The sequence below is a fragment of the Phocoena phocoena genome, chromosome 15, assembly GCF_963924675.1.
Source record: "Phocoena phocoena chromosome 15, mPhoPho1.1, whole genome shotgun sequence".
In the NCBI taxonomy this organism is placed as follows: domain Eukaryota; kingdom Metazoa; phylum Chordata; class Mammalia; order Artiodactyla; family Phocoenidae; genus Phocoena; species Phocoena phocoena.
The window spans coordinates 7,841,808-7,857,539 of record NC_089233.1 but is presented as its reverse complement, the minus strand read 5'-3'; the positions used below and the strand labels follow the sequence as shown (position 1 = coordinate 7,857,539).

The window sequence follows — 15,732 nt, the reverse complement described above, 5'->3', positions numbered from 1 at the left end:
CTATGTAGAATGACATTCTCTACCCAAAATGTACTTCGGTTGAGGTTACTGACCAGAAAGACAAGCTACGGGCTGCTCCCAAAGAACAGCTTCCAAAGAGAGAGTTTAGGCAAATATTTCCACTCCACGAACAGCAGCACCAATGCAAAGGGAGAGAAAATGACCATCTAGACACATATGGAAGGAGTGTATTTTAATTTAACTGAATCTATTCAAGTCTGCCCTAGAAACTAGGTCTATAGCTTATAGACCTATACATCTACTTAACGCTTTAAGAGTATCTTTGTGTGGGGGACTTCCCTGGCGGTCCAGTGGTTAGGACCCCGTGTTTTCCACTGCAGGGGGCACAGGTTTGAGCCCTGGTCGGAACTAAGATCCCACGTGCCGAGCGGCGAGGCCCCCCTGCCCCCCCCAAAAAAGTTTTGTTTTGTTTTTTTAAATTTTAGTGCTCATTTATAGCTTTCAAATTCACTCGTGAACACAATTTCCCCTTTTAAAAGATTCGATTCCTATAACATACACTCAACAGACCATTTATTGAGCTCCCGCCATTTGCCAAGGTTACTCTGGTCCGTCTACAGCGTTCTGTCTGACTCATAATTACCCTGCAAGAGTTGTCATCACTCCCATTTTCTGGATAAGAAAATGGAGGCTTGGAGGTTATACAACTCAGAGTGGTCTCGACTAAACTTCCACGCCACATGCATCTAATTACAGCCTTTTCCTTCTGACAGTTATTAAACTCTCAGAGAATCTGTCTGTTATACTTAAAATGGCCCTTTGAAAACTGCTAGATGCATAGAGGAAGTGGCACACGGGCTCAGGAAGGAAAGGGAACGGCAGCCCTGCGACATTTCAGTGAGTGAGTCGGGACAGGCCGCTCCCGGGAAGCAAGCGGGTCCTAAGGGCTCTGCAGATGCCACGCGCAGCCCCCAGGTCAGGGCTCCTGGAGCAGTTCTGCCTGCTTCCTGTATAACCAACACAGAACAAGAGATTAACTCTTCATTGATTACCTTCGAATTCACTTTTCTGGGCCAAAGGCAGTCAAACAAAACAAGGCCTCCCTCCAACGCAAATGTTTACCGACCGAACTTTCTGACATCCGAATGGAAAAGCTCCCGGTCTTAGGAAGCAGAGGGACCGAATCTGGTGGCTCAAAGTCACTAAGTGATAAGAGCAAACACAGGCCATCAGGCTTTTAGCTGAAAGAAATTACAGGGACCCCGCAGCTAAGCAATCTGCCGGAATTCAGCAAGGGTAGCAGCAGGGAGCTGTGCAAAAGGTCATTTTCCATTTTTTGATTCAAGAAACTGTCCTAACTTCCTGAAGATCCTTCCACCCGTCCATACTCACTGCCGTACTGTCCTGTTTTCATTCTCATCACCACCTGAAATTATCCTGTGTGTCACTTGTTTACGTGGTCACTGTCTGCCTACTCCCACATGAGCCAGAACCTTCTCTCGGTGTCTTGCTGTATCTCAGAACCTCAGACGGCCCCTGGCCCAGGAAAGGGCTCAGAAGGAAGGAAGGAAGGAAGGGAGGGAGGGAGGGAGGGAGGAAAGAATGCAGGAAGAAAAGTGTTTATTGAGCACCTACTATATGTTCCTTACAACTGAATTCATTTCACCTGCCCAGCAGCTGGGATATTGTCAGTTCCATTTATACACATGGGGTCTGCGTCCCAGAATGCCTGGTGATCTTGGTCAAGGTAACTTAGCCCAAAGATCCTGGTCACCACTTACTGGCTTGTCCACTCCACTCCAGCCCAGGACTGGCCATTTACTTCCCAGGAATCTCACATGTTCCTCAACATGGTCTCTTGAAGTAAGCAGAATATACTTTTGCAGATGGAGGAACTGAGGTTAAGTTTCTGTCCCAATGCCACTGAGCCATGGAGCTAGACTCACTCCCTGCGTCCAAGCCTGAGCTAAGTCCTCTTCTGCTCTAGAGGCCTCCTTGGTGCCTTGGGAGCGTACTGCAGGGTCTCTCTGGAACGAGGGGGAATAACGTGGCCACCAGCCATTACCGACCGGGGGCTGAATGACATTTGTGTTGCATTCATTACTCTCTCTATCTACCACCCTCAAGGCAGGTTTTCTCTCCTAGGGACCCAGAAGAAACCAGAAAATAACCTCTTGGGTTGATAAACTGGCTTAAAGAGTTTAATTGGTAACAGTTAAAAGTTCACTTTTAATTTTTAAACTTTTTCTAGTTAAAGTCTTCTTATAACTTAACAGTGAGTGATTCTGGAATGATTAAACACCCAAGTTGATTATTTGGGCTTTATAATCTGGCCAAATATTGGAGCAGCCTTTTCCAAACCGAGCTGGCCACTGCCCAAATGAAATCCACAAGACCCTTTCATGTAGGGAATCTCTTCAGAGGATAAGAGAGAACAGGTGTGGGCTTCCCTGGTGACACAGTGGTTGAGAGTCCGCCTGCCGATGCAGGGGACACGGGTTCGTGCCCCGGTCCGGGAAGATCCCACATGCCGCGGAGCCGCTGGGCCCGTGAGCCATGGCTGCTGGGCCTGCGCGTCCGGAGCCTGTGCTCCCCAACGGGAGAGGCCACAACAGTGAGAGGCAAGCGTACCGCAAAAGGAAAAAAAAAAAAAGAGAGAGAGAGAGAGAGAGAACAAGTGAACAGACCACCTGTGCAGGGATCTCCCACACCCCACAAAGAAAGGCATTATAAAAAAAAAAACCTTAATTGAGATATAATTCACATACCATAAAGTTTATCTTGTTAAAGTGTACAGTTGAGGGCTTCCTTGGTGGTGCAGTGGTTGAAGAGTCTGCCTGCCGATGCAGGGGACACGGGTTCGTGCCCCGGTCAAGGAAGGTCCCACATGCCGCAGAGTGGCTAGGCCCGTGAGCCATGGCCGCTGAGCCTGCGCGTCCGGAGCCTGTGCTCCGCAACGGGAGAGGCCACAACAGTGAGAGGCCCGCGTATCGCAAGAAAAGAAAAGAATCTGCCTGCCAATGCAGGGGACACGGGTTCGAGCCCTGGTCCGGGAAGATCCGACATGCCATGCAGCAACTAAGCCCGTGCACTGCGACTACTGAGCCTGCGCCCTAGAGCCCGCGAGCCACAACTACTGAAGCCCGTGTGCCTAGAGCCCATGCTCCGTAACAAGAAAAGTTACTGCAATGAGAAGCCCACGCACTGCAACAAAGAGTAGCCCCCGCTCGCCACAACTAGAGAAAGCCCGTGCGCAGCAATGAAGGCCCAACACAGCCAAAATAAAAATAAAAACAAAGAAAGTGTACAGTTCAGTGGTGTCTGGCACATACACAAAGTTGTGCAAGCATCACTACTGTCTAATTCCAGAACGTTTCCATCATCCCCCCAAAAAACCCCATAAGCATTAGCAGTCACTCCCCATCCCCCTGGCCACTCCTAATCTACTTCTATGGATTTGCCTATTATGGACATTTCATATAAATGCAGTCATGTGGCATTTTGTGTCTAGCTTCCTTTACTGAGCAAAATGACTCAAAGTTCATCTATATTATAACATGTTATTCCTTTTTATAGCTGAATAATATTCCATTGTATGGCTATATCACATTTTGTTTGTTGATTCATCTCTTGATGGACGCTTGGGTTGTTTCTACTTTTTGACTATTTCGAATAGCACTGCTATAGACATTCACATACAAGTCTTTGCGTGGACATGTCTTCAATTCTTTTGGATATATACCTAGGAGTGGAAGTGCTGGGTCATAGGGTAATTCTGTGTTTAACATTTTGAGGAACTGCCAAAGAAAGGCAGTTCTTGAAATTTTTAAAAAATTCTGTACAGAAAATAAAATTAAAATGTTAAGTAAAATTGTACCTGCCTGTTTGAGAAATGAATCTTGTAGAGCAGTAGGGTTAACAGTTTTTGAAACTGGAGTATAGTTGCTTTACAATGTCGTGTCAGTTTCTGCTGTACAACGAAGCGCATCAGCTATACCTATACATATATCCCCTCCCTCTTGGACCTCCCTCCCATCCCGCCCCACATCCCACCCCTCTAGGTCATCACAGAGTACTGAGCTGAGCTCCCTGTGCTATACAGCAGGTTCCCACTAACTATCTACTTTACATATGGTAGTGCGTTTATGTCAGTCCTAATCTCCCAGTTCATCCCACCCTCTCCTTCCCTCTCTGTGTCTACATGTCCGTTCTCTACGTCTGTGTCTCTATTCCTGCCCTGCAAATACGTCCATCTGAACCATTTTTCTAGATTCCACACATATGCGTTCATATATATTTTAAAGATTCTATTTTGTAAAGAAAAGAGTCCTAAACGAATGCTATAAGTATGATCACCCGGCGTCCATGGTGCTCAAGGTGCACAGCTAAGTACGCATGATGGATGGAGCCGCAGCTCCGGCCTACAGGCCTTTCCCCTTCCGAAGTAATTGTACCAGAGCTGCAGACTCAGCAGAGGGGCTGCGTCTAGATTCCTGGGTCCCCGATGTGAGTGGTCTGCGGGGCACTGGGGGTGTCCGTGTTCCTGGATGGTGTCCGCCTTCATCCCCCGGTCTTCAAGCTTACAGGCCTCCTCCCCACCACTACCCTTCCTGAAAGGCCAGTGTCCCTAGGGGCACGTCTGGTCTGCCCTTCTCTTTAAAAGTCACAATTTGTTAGGACTTCCCTGGTGGTCCGACAGTTAAGACTCCGCACTCCCAACGCAGGGGGCCTGGGTTTGATCCCTGGTCTGGGAACTAAGATCCTACGTACTGCAATTAAGCCCGCGCACCGCAACGAAGACCCAGCACAGCCTAAATAAATACATAAAACTTAAAAAACAAGAAACCATGACTGTATTCCAATAAAACTTAAAAAAAAAAAGTCCTAGTTATGGTTTAAAAAAAAAGTCACAATTTGTTGACAGTATAGAAGAACAGAAAGAAGACAATGAATGTCACCTGTACCCCTCCCCTACTCCCTACAGAAATGATATACGGTTAGCATTTTGGTGATTAACCCTCCAGGCTTTGGGCTCTGTATGATTATGTGTATTTAATAAAGTGGGATTAAACTAGTAAAAAAAAAGGTCGCAATTTGTCAAATCAGTGCAGTGGGTCGTCAATGAACGTATTCCCGTGTCCAGTGAGGCACCAGGAAAACTAAGCTCGCATTTCTAGTCTCCCATGTGCCTGAAGCCACACAGGCCTCCATAGTCTGTCAATTTCTTGAAAACAAGAGAAGAGCGAAGAATTCAGTCACTGCTCAACACGCAAGCACGTCCAGTTGTAGCGAAGAACGTCTGAACATGGTTTGATAGTTTAAAAAGCTTGGGGAGTCATTCGTGAGCTCGTTTAATCCTCATGCCAATTCCACGATGCAGCTGTAAAGACCATCCTCACCTTGGCCACCTGACCGGCCTGGGACCCCTGCAGGGCCATGTGGGGCAAAGACACCCACCCCCACCCCAGGTTTCTCACCAATCCCCCAGCCACGCCGTCTGGAGGCAGCCTGTGCAGGACGTGTCCATCTGAGTTGCAACTTTATTTTTAAGTGACGCTCTTTTTCCAGGCTGAGTCACTCCCTGCAGTGTCTATATAAAGGCTGTAGAGGCAGTGACTAAATGCATTTGGGCCCGGGCCACAACTATATTACTGCCCCCTCCTTCCCTCCCCCAGCCTGCTGACTCCTTTCTCACAGGCAGCGCAAAAGGAGCCACAAGGTTTGCAGCGTCTTTCCGTCCTTCTGTCCCCCTCACCTCCGCAGAAGGGGAGCAGCTGGCTCACGCGTGCTGGAGACGGGCTGGGGGCACGTGACTTTTTATCTCACTCAGAAGGAGTCCATCCTGATCAATAAGAAAGTGACTGGGGACTTAAAGAAGGCGCCCTCGCTCTGCCCCCACCTGCCAGAGTTGGGAAGAAATCTACAAATCTAGTTCATTTCAGCCGTGGTGCTAGATTGCTTTCCGAGTTGTATGTCAAGACGACTCCTGACTATTCTATAACGGTTTCCTAAGAATGTAAAAATCAGAAAAACACTCCAGCCAGAGACAGAGAGGGCAAATTAAGATTCTGGCGCTCAGGAAATGAACACCCGTGAACAGGCGCTTATGTCAGCAGGAAAGAGAACGTTCCCTTCACGGAGCCAGGCCTGCTGACCCGGGAGGCGCCAGGCCCAGGGCCACCTTCCCCATCGGGGATCGAGGGTGGTCAGGGAGCCGAGCCCCGGTCAGGGTGGGCACTGAGCTCTGTCTGTCACGACGGGAGCGAGAGCTGGTGACGGGAGAAAGAGGCCACGTGCGTTTGCGCAGGAGAAATGTGGGAAACAGACCCAGGATGTGAGCCTGGTGGACCAGGTGTCACGAGGATTAACACTCCAGAGAGCAAGAAATGCTGAGGCAAAAATACATCAGGGGAAAAAAATGACCAAGGAGAGCTCCCGAATTGCAGCTGCGTTTTAAACCTCACGGAAGAGATGTGACCCCTTTCCTAAGAAGCATAGATTAATCCAGCAAAGTCTGACAGTCAGGTGCCTAAGACACATTCTGGGTTAGGAGCTGGACACTCTGCCAGCACAAAAATGAGGCCCAAAGATGGTTCTATGATAAAACTGCAGCATCTCCAGTCGGAGGTTTTCCTTTCCTCCTCCCCATAAAGGATGGTTCTTCTGTTGTTGAAAAGAAAGGCAACAAAACAAAAACCATCCCTTGTGCTCCATCTGGAAGCAAGTCTAATCTAACACTGAAGACCCTTCTTCTGAGAGTTGAGCATCACATTCAAATAGCTGGAGCCGCCGAGCTGGGACGGCACCCCCTGCAAACCTCCCGTGACCTGACTCTGTGGGCCTGCACCACTCCAGATGCTCAGCCCATCGAGGAGGCAGCTAAAAGCACCAACTCAGGAGCCAGGCCGGCTGGTTTCAAGTCCCAGCCTGGCGAGTAGCAGCTGTTAGATGGTGGTCAAGACAAACGTTGGTCCCAGGAGCAAATTTCAAAGTTAATCAAACAGAAAACCAAGAAACAAAGCAACTCCTAGGTAGAATCATGAAACCCTAGCGTTGCTGTCCCTATCTCCGTCCCCACCCGCCATGGGAAGTAACTCAGTTTCCAGGAGTAAGGAGCCGCGTGTGCCCTAGGAGGGTTCTGGGCAGGGCCCTCCGCATCCCTGGTCCTCTAATCTGCCATTAGGTTTATCAACACTGAGGCAACAAAGGTAATCCCGCCCACACCCTGGCTCTCTGATCAAAGCAACAAGAAAAGCGAAAGGCACAGGGTTTTGGCCTGCACTGAATCCACAGTTCTGGCTTCAAGAGCTTCAAGAAAGCTGCCGCCAGCCTAGCCATGCTCTTCACCAGCCTCGGGCAGGAAGAATGTACCACCCAGCACGGAGGCACCTGCCCCTGCCGCCAGCCTGCAGGGCCCCTCGTCCGCGGGGGTGGCCCAGTTCCTCTACCCACCTCCCGGTCCCCAAAATCCAGCCCGGGGGCCGAAGTGCAGTGGCCTCTGCCCAGAGGTCAAGGCCTCAGCATTCATCTGTCACGCAGCCCCTTTCCCCCATCTTTCATCCCCCCACCCCCCAGTCTGGGCAGAACTAGGAGGGAGGTGAAGGGGGAGACACACACAGAGCTCCCAGGGTGGTGCGCCGAGACCACTGAGACCACCAAAGCGTGCCTTGCAGCTGTGCATTAAGCCAGGGGCTCCTGGATGAGTTTCAGGGGGTCCAGGAGAAACTAAACTATGTGCAAACGTGTGCATTTCTCAGGGGGCAGGTCCTTCCCCCATGCTTCAAAGGTTGAGAACCAAGGCTCAAAAAGCAGCCCTGCTCACCTACAGTAAGAATCACTGTGACACACGTGGCTTGGAATTTATCAGCACTGATCTAAGAGTGCTTCTGGGGGAAAGTCTGCATTCAGAAGATTCCAGAGACACTGTCCTATACTTAACATGCCTTATCAGGATGGCGTACTTGCTTGGTAAGAATATAAGGAAATTTTTAAGAACGGGGATAGGATTTTATCCCCAGGGCCAAACCATCCGGCACGTGGAAGGTGCTCAAAAATACCTGTAAAATGATTAACTGTTATTACACACCAACTTTTGGAACACTTTGGGTGAAAACAACCTATATTTGTTGTGGTTTGTTTTTTTTTTTTAAGTTCCTTGAACTGGCTTTGAGGAGCAGAAGACAACTGTATCTCATGTGTTTTGTAGTATGTTTTCCAAGTTAATGCTCGTGAACAAACACGTACTAGACTCTCAGTGCTGGGCCTGTGTGGAGCTCTCCCCCCACCCCACCCCCACATACTACTTACTACACACACATTACATACTACACACACTACATACCACACACACACACACACACAAACACTACACACACATAGCAACCCTGTGAGCTGGGCCCTGCCAATTACACTTTTTACAGATGATGAAACTGAGACTTTGGGAGGTTAAGTCATTTGCCCAACGACACCAGCCAGTAAGTCACCTGCAGCAATAAATACAAAAAGTGAAACAACCTAGAAATACCGCCCCCCAGTCTTTTACGTTCAATTATCAATCATAAACTCAATAGGGAATGGATGTTTAGTCACAAAATTCAAATTTAGAACGTTTTCCTTCGAAAGGGACTCTTTTCTGAGTCAAAGAAAGGCATGAAACTTCATATGCAGAGTAACTGCATCTCCTTCAGATTAACTCCAATTTTGAGTTGAAAAGGACAGAAGCAAGACTATCAATTGACTAGGAATGTATTCATCAATGACACAAAACTGAAACTGAAAGAACTGCATTCTAAACAAAAAGTCTTCAAGGCTCCGGCCTCCGCGGTGCCTCTTGTGCTCCTCCTGGCTGGTGGGGTGGGCACTGACCCGCCCATGTCCACACACACACACACTCCCACCCCTGGACCCGGGCTTTCCCAGCTGCCCTTGGGCAGCACCAGTCCAGGGAAACACAAACTCCCTGTCGGCAGACGGCTTCACTCACCTCTGACTGCCCCCTGAAGCCTGAACCTGCCTAACAGACTTAGTAGACACTCAACAGACTCCTTTCCCAGAACAAAGAGGGACATCAGGGTTTTCATCCAGAATCAACGCACTTGGTGTGACGCCAGCAAGACCAATGGCACTGGCTCTGCCCTGCCAGCCCGGTCCTCACTCGGTTGACTGTGTGAGGCGTGAGGACGCTAGTCTGTGTCCACACCCAGAGATGCACCCCCGTCAACAAGCCAACTTTTTTTTTTTTTTTTACCCCTGAGAACAAAGTTCTAAGCAACCTTCATCTTCACACGTCCAATTTCCAGAAGTGTTCCCTCGACAGTAAGTGTTAATCTGTCCTCAGTTGTTTAATAATCAGAAGTGACTGATGTCACAGACGGGTCAGGCTCCTCTGGACTGAAGCTCCAAACAAGGTGATGACCCGATACCTAACCTGGGTCCCAGGCCCCACACTCGTCAGAGCCCCCCAGACACCCCCATACCATAGGACCCCTAAGTACCGCCATCATGCACCCCGGAGGACCTCGCTGAAGCTACCCACCCCCACCTCCACTGCAGCCTTAAGAGGTTTCCAAATCTACAGAAGACCAGATCTGGATGGCTGGCAGCATAGGTGAACCTGTCTTCTCTACAGGGTCTTGCCTCAAGTTCCCATGGGAACCCCATACCAAATTCAAGGATGGGTCCGGGACTGGGAAACGCAGGGGAGCCATCAGGGCAACAGCCGGTGAGCGGCTTCCCCCTTCCACGCGTCTTGGAAATGTGTGCCGCAGCGAGGCCTCCTGACTGTGACAAGAGGAGCCCGAGACGGCACCAGCCCCGACCAGCTGGCAGAGCCAGGGACAAACAGGATGGCAACGTCCATCCCTTCCAGGCGGGGTTCTGCGTCCCCTTCTCTGTGGAAGACGGTGTCTAAAAACGTGCTCTGGCAAAACCTGCAGAGATATTTCCCAACCCACATCCTATAGCCCCGCCCCCCCCAAAAAAATCAAGAACACCATATCCTACACCCCCCCGCAAAAAAAAGAAAAATCAAGAACAAACAAACAAACAAAACGCGCCCCGGAAAGCAATGCCCCAAATGGCTCTTCCTCACCAGGCTGCTGCTCCCCAAGCCTCTTCCACTTACTGGGATTAGGAGATAAAATGCAAAGTTTGAGGCTAGGTTTCATCAAGTAACTGGCTTGGGATTCAACATAGGCCATGGATGGGGGCCGGCGGCCAGTTCCTGCCCGACGAGCCCTGTTTAGATGTCAGTGGAGGGACGGGGCCCGGTCGCTGAGCCCGAGGGAGCTGGAGGGGACACGCCCTTCCTCGGCACCACCTTTAGCTGACAGGACCTTGGGACCCAAGAGGAACACCCAGGAATCCAGTTCTCTTCACTGCACTTCCTCACAGGACGAATTATATCTACCTACTGTTGTCTGACGCCTCAGAAGCATGACCTTGCCCTTCTTTTTTAGATTTTTCTACGGCCACCCCTGGACATATGGTCACCAAGGGAAGGACAGTGAGAACAGAGGACAGCGGTGACAGCTAGCTGCTAGATCAGTGCTGAAGGTGGCTCGAGAGACACACCTGACCCGGGCTGGTCTAGTGAAACAAAGTCAAAGACAAGAGTGCAAGAAACCCCGCAGCGAGACCCTCTGGGAAGGTCTGCTCTGAGCAGCCCAAGAGGAGGAAGGTGGCCTGTCGCTCGACTGCCTTCTCTGATCCCGCCTTTGCTCATGACATGACGAGGTGGAATGTGGAGACCAGCAGTCCACCCCCCAACCCCCAGCGGCATGGAGGACAGCAACCCCCAAGCCTGAATCACTCTGACCTGCGTGTCTGGTCCTGATACAACAAGGAAGATCCACGTTTCAGGGCAGGGTCGGGTGGAGAGGGTAAGCAGTGAATCTAAAATTTAAAACTCAGGTGGGTCTGCCCCTAGAGCCTTATTTCTTTCCACTGGACTACCACGATTTTTTCTCCTAGAATACTTATTCTGAAAATAGAGGCTTAATTACTTGTTTCCCCCAACGATTCACAATAACACTCCCTTAAGCAGCAAGATCTTCTGGAGCACTTCAAATGGGTCCACTTTTAAGCAAATTCAATTCACACATCATTTTCCGGGACTATTATAAAAGTTCGAAGCATCCCTCCCAGAAAGCAGCTTTTCTTCCAGGACCTGTTCCTTTGTTCTCCATGGAAGAATCTGGAGGCCTGGCAGCCAGGGCTGAAGCTCTGAACACCCGCCACGCACTCACACCTGAGCGGAGGGTGCAGGAGGCTGGGTGCAAGCCCTTGGCACAAGCACCACTGTGGGTCCAACTGGCAGAAGCTCACAGAAAGCAATCTTCACGTCTGCTCAACTGTCTGTAAAACTCTCCTGTCTTCTTATTTCTTCTGAAGCCTTTGATAAGGACTCAGGGAACAAGGGACCAAGAAAATAGGGCAGGAAAAGGCTGCCCCAGCCACTCTAAACACTGTCCTCTGAACACATACTTCCGAAAAAGAAAAATTAGGAGCTCACGAAGTGCACATTTCCAGTGCCCTTTAAAGCATATTTCAGGAAACACAGAGGCAAGTAAAAGGCCAGACCAGACTAAATGTCTGTTTCGCAAGAAGCGTCGGCATACTGCATCCTTGGATGCGTGCAGCCTGCAGGTGCCCCTCTGAGGCCCTGCCACCCGGCTCTGTCCCTGTACTCACGCTCCCTAAGGACCCGGGGTGAGGTCCTGCCCACAGACATGAGCACACGGGCACGGAGGGGCTGGGGTCCCGCCCCTGGCTCCCCAGCTGGCTCAGCACCTGCATCTGGAATTCACTCGGGCTTTCATCTGGTCCCCAGACCACACAGGGGCTCGCTGTTGGGGCCAAGGGCAGCCGAAAGGAAGGAGCAGACGGCCCGTCTGCTAGCTAGGAATGAAGTGCTCACGACACAGCCTCCGAACGCGCGCTGGGACGGTAAGACGCCCCCTCTCCTGAGAGCCGGGGAGGGAGACGCCGCCGCTCACCTCTGGGGTGTTCTTCTTGAACTCTCGGCTCTGCTCGATGAGCCGCTTTCTCGACTGCTCGCTTTCATCCTGCCGGTTCGCCAATACTGTTGCGGTGGCATCGAGTTCCCTCTGCGGAGAGAAACAAGAAGGGAAGGCGAGATTGTAATTGCACTTTGTACGGGAGGAGAGCACATTTGCACCTGACCAGGGCACCGGGTGGCGGGGCGGTGGGGGAGCCCGTGGCTCCAGGGATCACCACCTCGTGGCCCAGGAGGGGCTGGGGGCCAGCGGAAAGGGACCGGGGCACCACCAGGAGGCTCCCATCCGCCCCCGTGCACTGACTGGCTTGAAAAAACCAAACCCACTCGGCTTGACATGCTGTGTATCGACAGGCACATCACAGGTGACTGCTCCTATGACAGGACACGCAGATGCATTTTTCTTGGCTAACACCAGAGTCAGGCCAGTGCCCAAGCGCCAGCCCTCCCCGGAGTCACTCGCTCCTGCTCTTCACGAGCGTCTTTCCTGTCACGTCTCTGGGCCCCAGTCCTGCTGCTTGACTCCAGGCTGCTCCCCGGGGCATCCCGTCTGACTCTCTGGGCCTGGCATCTTCTGTAGTCACATTTGATTTGCTTTTGTTCAACAGATACTTATTGTGGGCTTACTAGAGGCCAGACATCATGTTCAGGACCTGTTAGTTGTTTTCAAAAGGGACCTTAAGAGGCAAGTCCCAAGAATAAGGATCTCCAGCGCCGTGTCAACTTGGGAAGCGAGGCACCTGGAAACAGTGTTATCCCCCAACCCTTCGACTTGCCCCTGAGCCTCTGAGAACCAACAGGAGTGGGTGGGCCCCTGTCGCACACAACAAACCGGCACGCAGAGCGTCAGAGAACCTGGGTCCTAGCGTTGGAAGCTCTGGGAGGAGAAGCCAAGAGGCTCCGTTTGAAACAAGCCTGCGGCAGATGGGCCCAGGAAGGTGGTGTCCTGGGCGGACAGCAGGAGTGCAAGGACACGTTCCCGAAGCCACCGAGAGTCGCATTTTCGTGCTGGGTGGCTTTGGCCACTGAAGACACACACGGGCACTTTCTGCTTAGGATGCGGGCGGCGGCTCCAAGTGGCTTCTCAGTGGTACACCCCGTCGCCCCGAGGCCCGGCAGAGCTAAGGGAGGCGAGGAAACTCCAAGCTGAAGATCCATGCACAGACATCCAGGAAGCCAAGAGGCCTTCTACGCCCACCCTCCACCCACCCTGCTTCCTTTCTGGCGGAAGTAACCAAAGGCGTCTGCGAACCCTGCTGCTGAGAACTTCGTTCGTTCCGCTACAGGGTGGGCCGCTGCCAGACGGGGCGGCGGAGTGCCGGAACACACATCTAGGGTGCTGTCAACTTGGAAATGGCAGAGAGTTTTTAAAGGGGTGGGGGGTTGGGGGGAGGAACAAGGGGGTGGGGGAGATGCCACCACACCGCACTCTCTCCCTCCTTCCGCGCTTCTGGCATTGCGGCAATTCTTGGGCAAGCAAGTCCAAAAGAATAACGTGGGCTCGGATTCAAGAACAGATGTCAAAGCTACTGCAGAAAAGAGGGAAACACTGCACATTTTGATAGACCACATTTGAAACACATCCCAGTCAAGTGAAGGCAGGGGGGGAAAAAAAGAGCAACTGAAACCAATGTGGCAGCGTGGGGATGGAGACAGAGGAGAGAGCAATCGCAGAGAAGCAGAAGGCTTCTCAAAAATATAAACAATCTGGTGAGGAGGAGGACTTAGACATCTATATTTAAGCAGCAGCAGCAGAAGTTATAACAGGAGATTTCAAGAAAGGGGGTAAAAAGCCAATATTGAAATACGACAAAAAAAGTAAAGTTGATGTTTGGTTCCAATCACACACAGATGCAGAAAACTTAGAGAAAAACAAAGAGCTTTCAGTGAAGACCCTACTTCCTGGGGCGGGGTGGGGCGGCGGGGGAGGGGTCACTTAATCAGAGGGTGTCTGGTGACTTCTGCCGACAGGTGCTGGATGCTGGAGGCACACGGCTGACTGCGGGGTCCCAGACCTAGTGGGAAGAACTCGGGGACCATGGGGGCAGCACTGCAGGAGATGTCGAAGGGCACACGGTCTGTGGGCCTCCCTGGGCCCCTCGGTCCCCCCACCTCTCACTCTGAGGTCTGTCCCAGCCCGGCATCAAGGGGCTCCGTGGGCAGATCCATCAGAAAGCCTGACTGCGGAGGGCTGAACCTGGCACAGGTCGCTTGACGGAAGGGAAACTGACCCACCCCTATCGCGGGGTAGCAGGGCCAGGGCGCCCGAGGTGACCTGCTACTGGCAGGCAGGGACCCAGGTGGCGGGGGGCCGCGGGGGGCATGCCGCACCCCCCTCTCCATGTGTGCAGACATACGCAGGCCCGAGTGAGAAACCAACAGGGCTCCCCGAAGTGCACCGGGTGCCGCCACCCACCGAGCATGAGCCTCTGCCACGCTGGGTCCGGCTGCTCGGGTTCAAGGCTCACAGTCTCGGTCCTGGAGGACATCAAGGCTTTCTAAGGCTCTGGGACAACACAAAGGCAGGAGATGGCTATTAAACATAGCCAAATACTGTTTTATTATCTACCCAGCCAGTCTATCCTCCAAATGTCACATATAATGATCCATTAACAAGGGAATTGAATGTTTCAGGGGAGTGGCAGTGGGGGTCTAAAATACAGAACCCTCAGCCCCTGAGTCACTGGTCACAGGTAACAAGGAGCACAGAGAGGCCCCACATCCGAAAGGCATTAAAAATTCACAAAGGGGATGTCCCTGGTAGTGCAGTGGTTAAGAATCCGCCTGCCACGGGTTCGAGCCCTGGTCCGGGAAGATCCCACATGCCGCGGAGCAACTAAGCCCGTGCGCCACAACTACTGAGCCTGCGCTCTAGAGCCCTCGAGCAACAACTACTGAGCCCACGCACCTGGAGCCCGTGCTCTGCAACAAGAGAAGCCACCGCACCGCAACGAAGAGTAGCCCCCGCTCACCACAACTAGAGAAAGCCCGCTTGCAGCAACGAAGACCCAACGCGGCCTAAATAAACAAATAAATAAATGAAATGTATTTAAAAACAAAGAACAAAAAAAAACCAACCAAACAAAAAAAAAGCGTAGAACCAACCTCAATGTCCAGCAATAGCACATAGTGTATCGGCATATCCACTCAAGAATTATTTTGCAAAAATTCAATCCTACATACACACAATATGAGATGGAATGATATTCAAGATATATTTAAGCAAAAAAAAAAGCAAAGTGCAAAACAATGCTACATTGTTTAAAAGAGTATCTATACACATGTTTGCATATGCTTTGCTTGTCTCTAGAAAGATGGAGAAACTTGAAACTGTGCTTGGCTGAGGAGGCCCAGGGGAGGAGGGGACTTGCTCTCCATGTATCTTCTGGCTATTCTGCTATGTATATGAATTACCCGATTGGAAAAGTCACAATATATATTAATTTTATACATATTTTAAAACTGCTAATGTGAACAAAACGCACACGCATATAGTTACACAAACATATTTTACATGCTGCATCCCCCGATATGCGTGTGCGTGGTCTCCGTGTCCACCTGCCCAGGGACAGAGGCCTGAGATAGATGACCCCTGACTCACTCTGGTGATTCAAAAAGTGAGGCAAGTGCGTCCTTTGTCAAAACAACAGCTGTTTCTTGCACAACGTCCTGCACGCTGGCCAGTCTCAGGGCTTACAGACGAGTAGGAGGTGGCCGGTCCCCGAAAACACCACTCAAGTCAAGCCCCAACCTTC

The 15,732-nt window shown here is 51.2% G+C and overlaps 1 protein-coding gene across 6 annotated transcripts in view; it reads right to left on the bottom strand.

Annotated features, from left to right (window-relative positions):
- Positions 1–15,732, bottom strand: part of CUX1 (cut like homeobox 1) — a 373,714-nt gene that overhangs the window by 282,223 nt on the left and 75,759 nt on the right. For 5 of the 6 annotated variants that reach the window (XM_065892584.1, XM_065892585.1, XM_065892588.1 and 2 more), the window contains exon 2: positions 11,958–12,068. The exons of the other annotated variant lie outside the window; for it this stretch is intronic. In XM_065892584.1, coding sequence (XP_065748656.1) covers positions 11,958–12,068 — 111 coding nt within the window. The remainder of the gene's footprint in view (positions 1–11,957; positions 12,069–15,732) is intronic. 6 annotated transcript variants of the gene reach the window in all.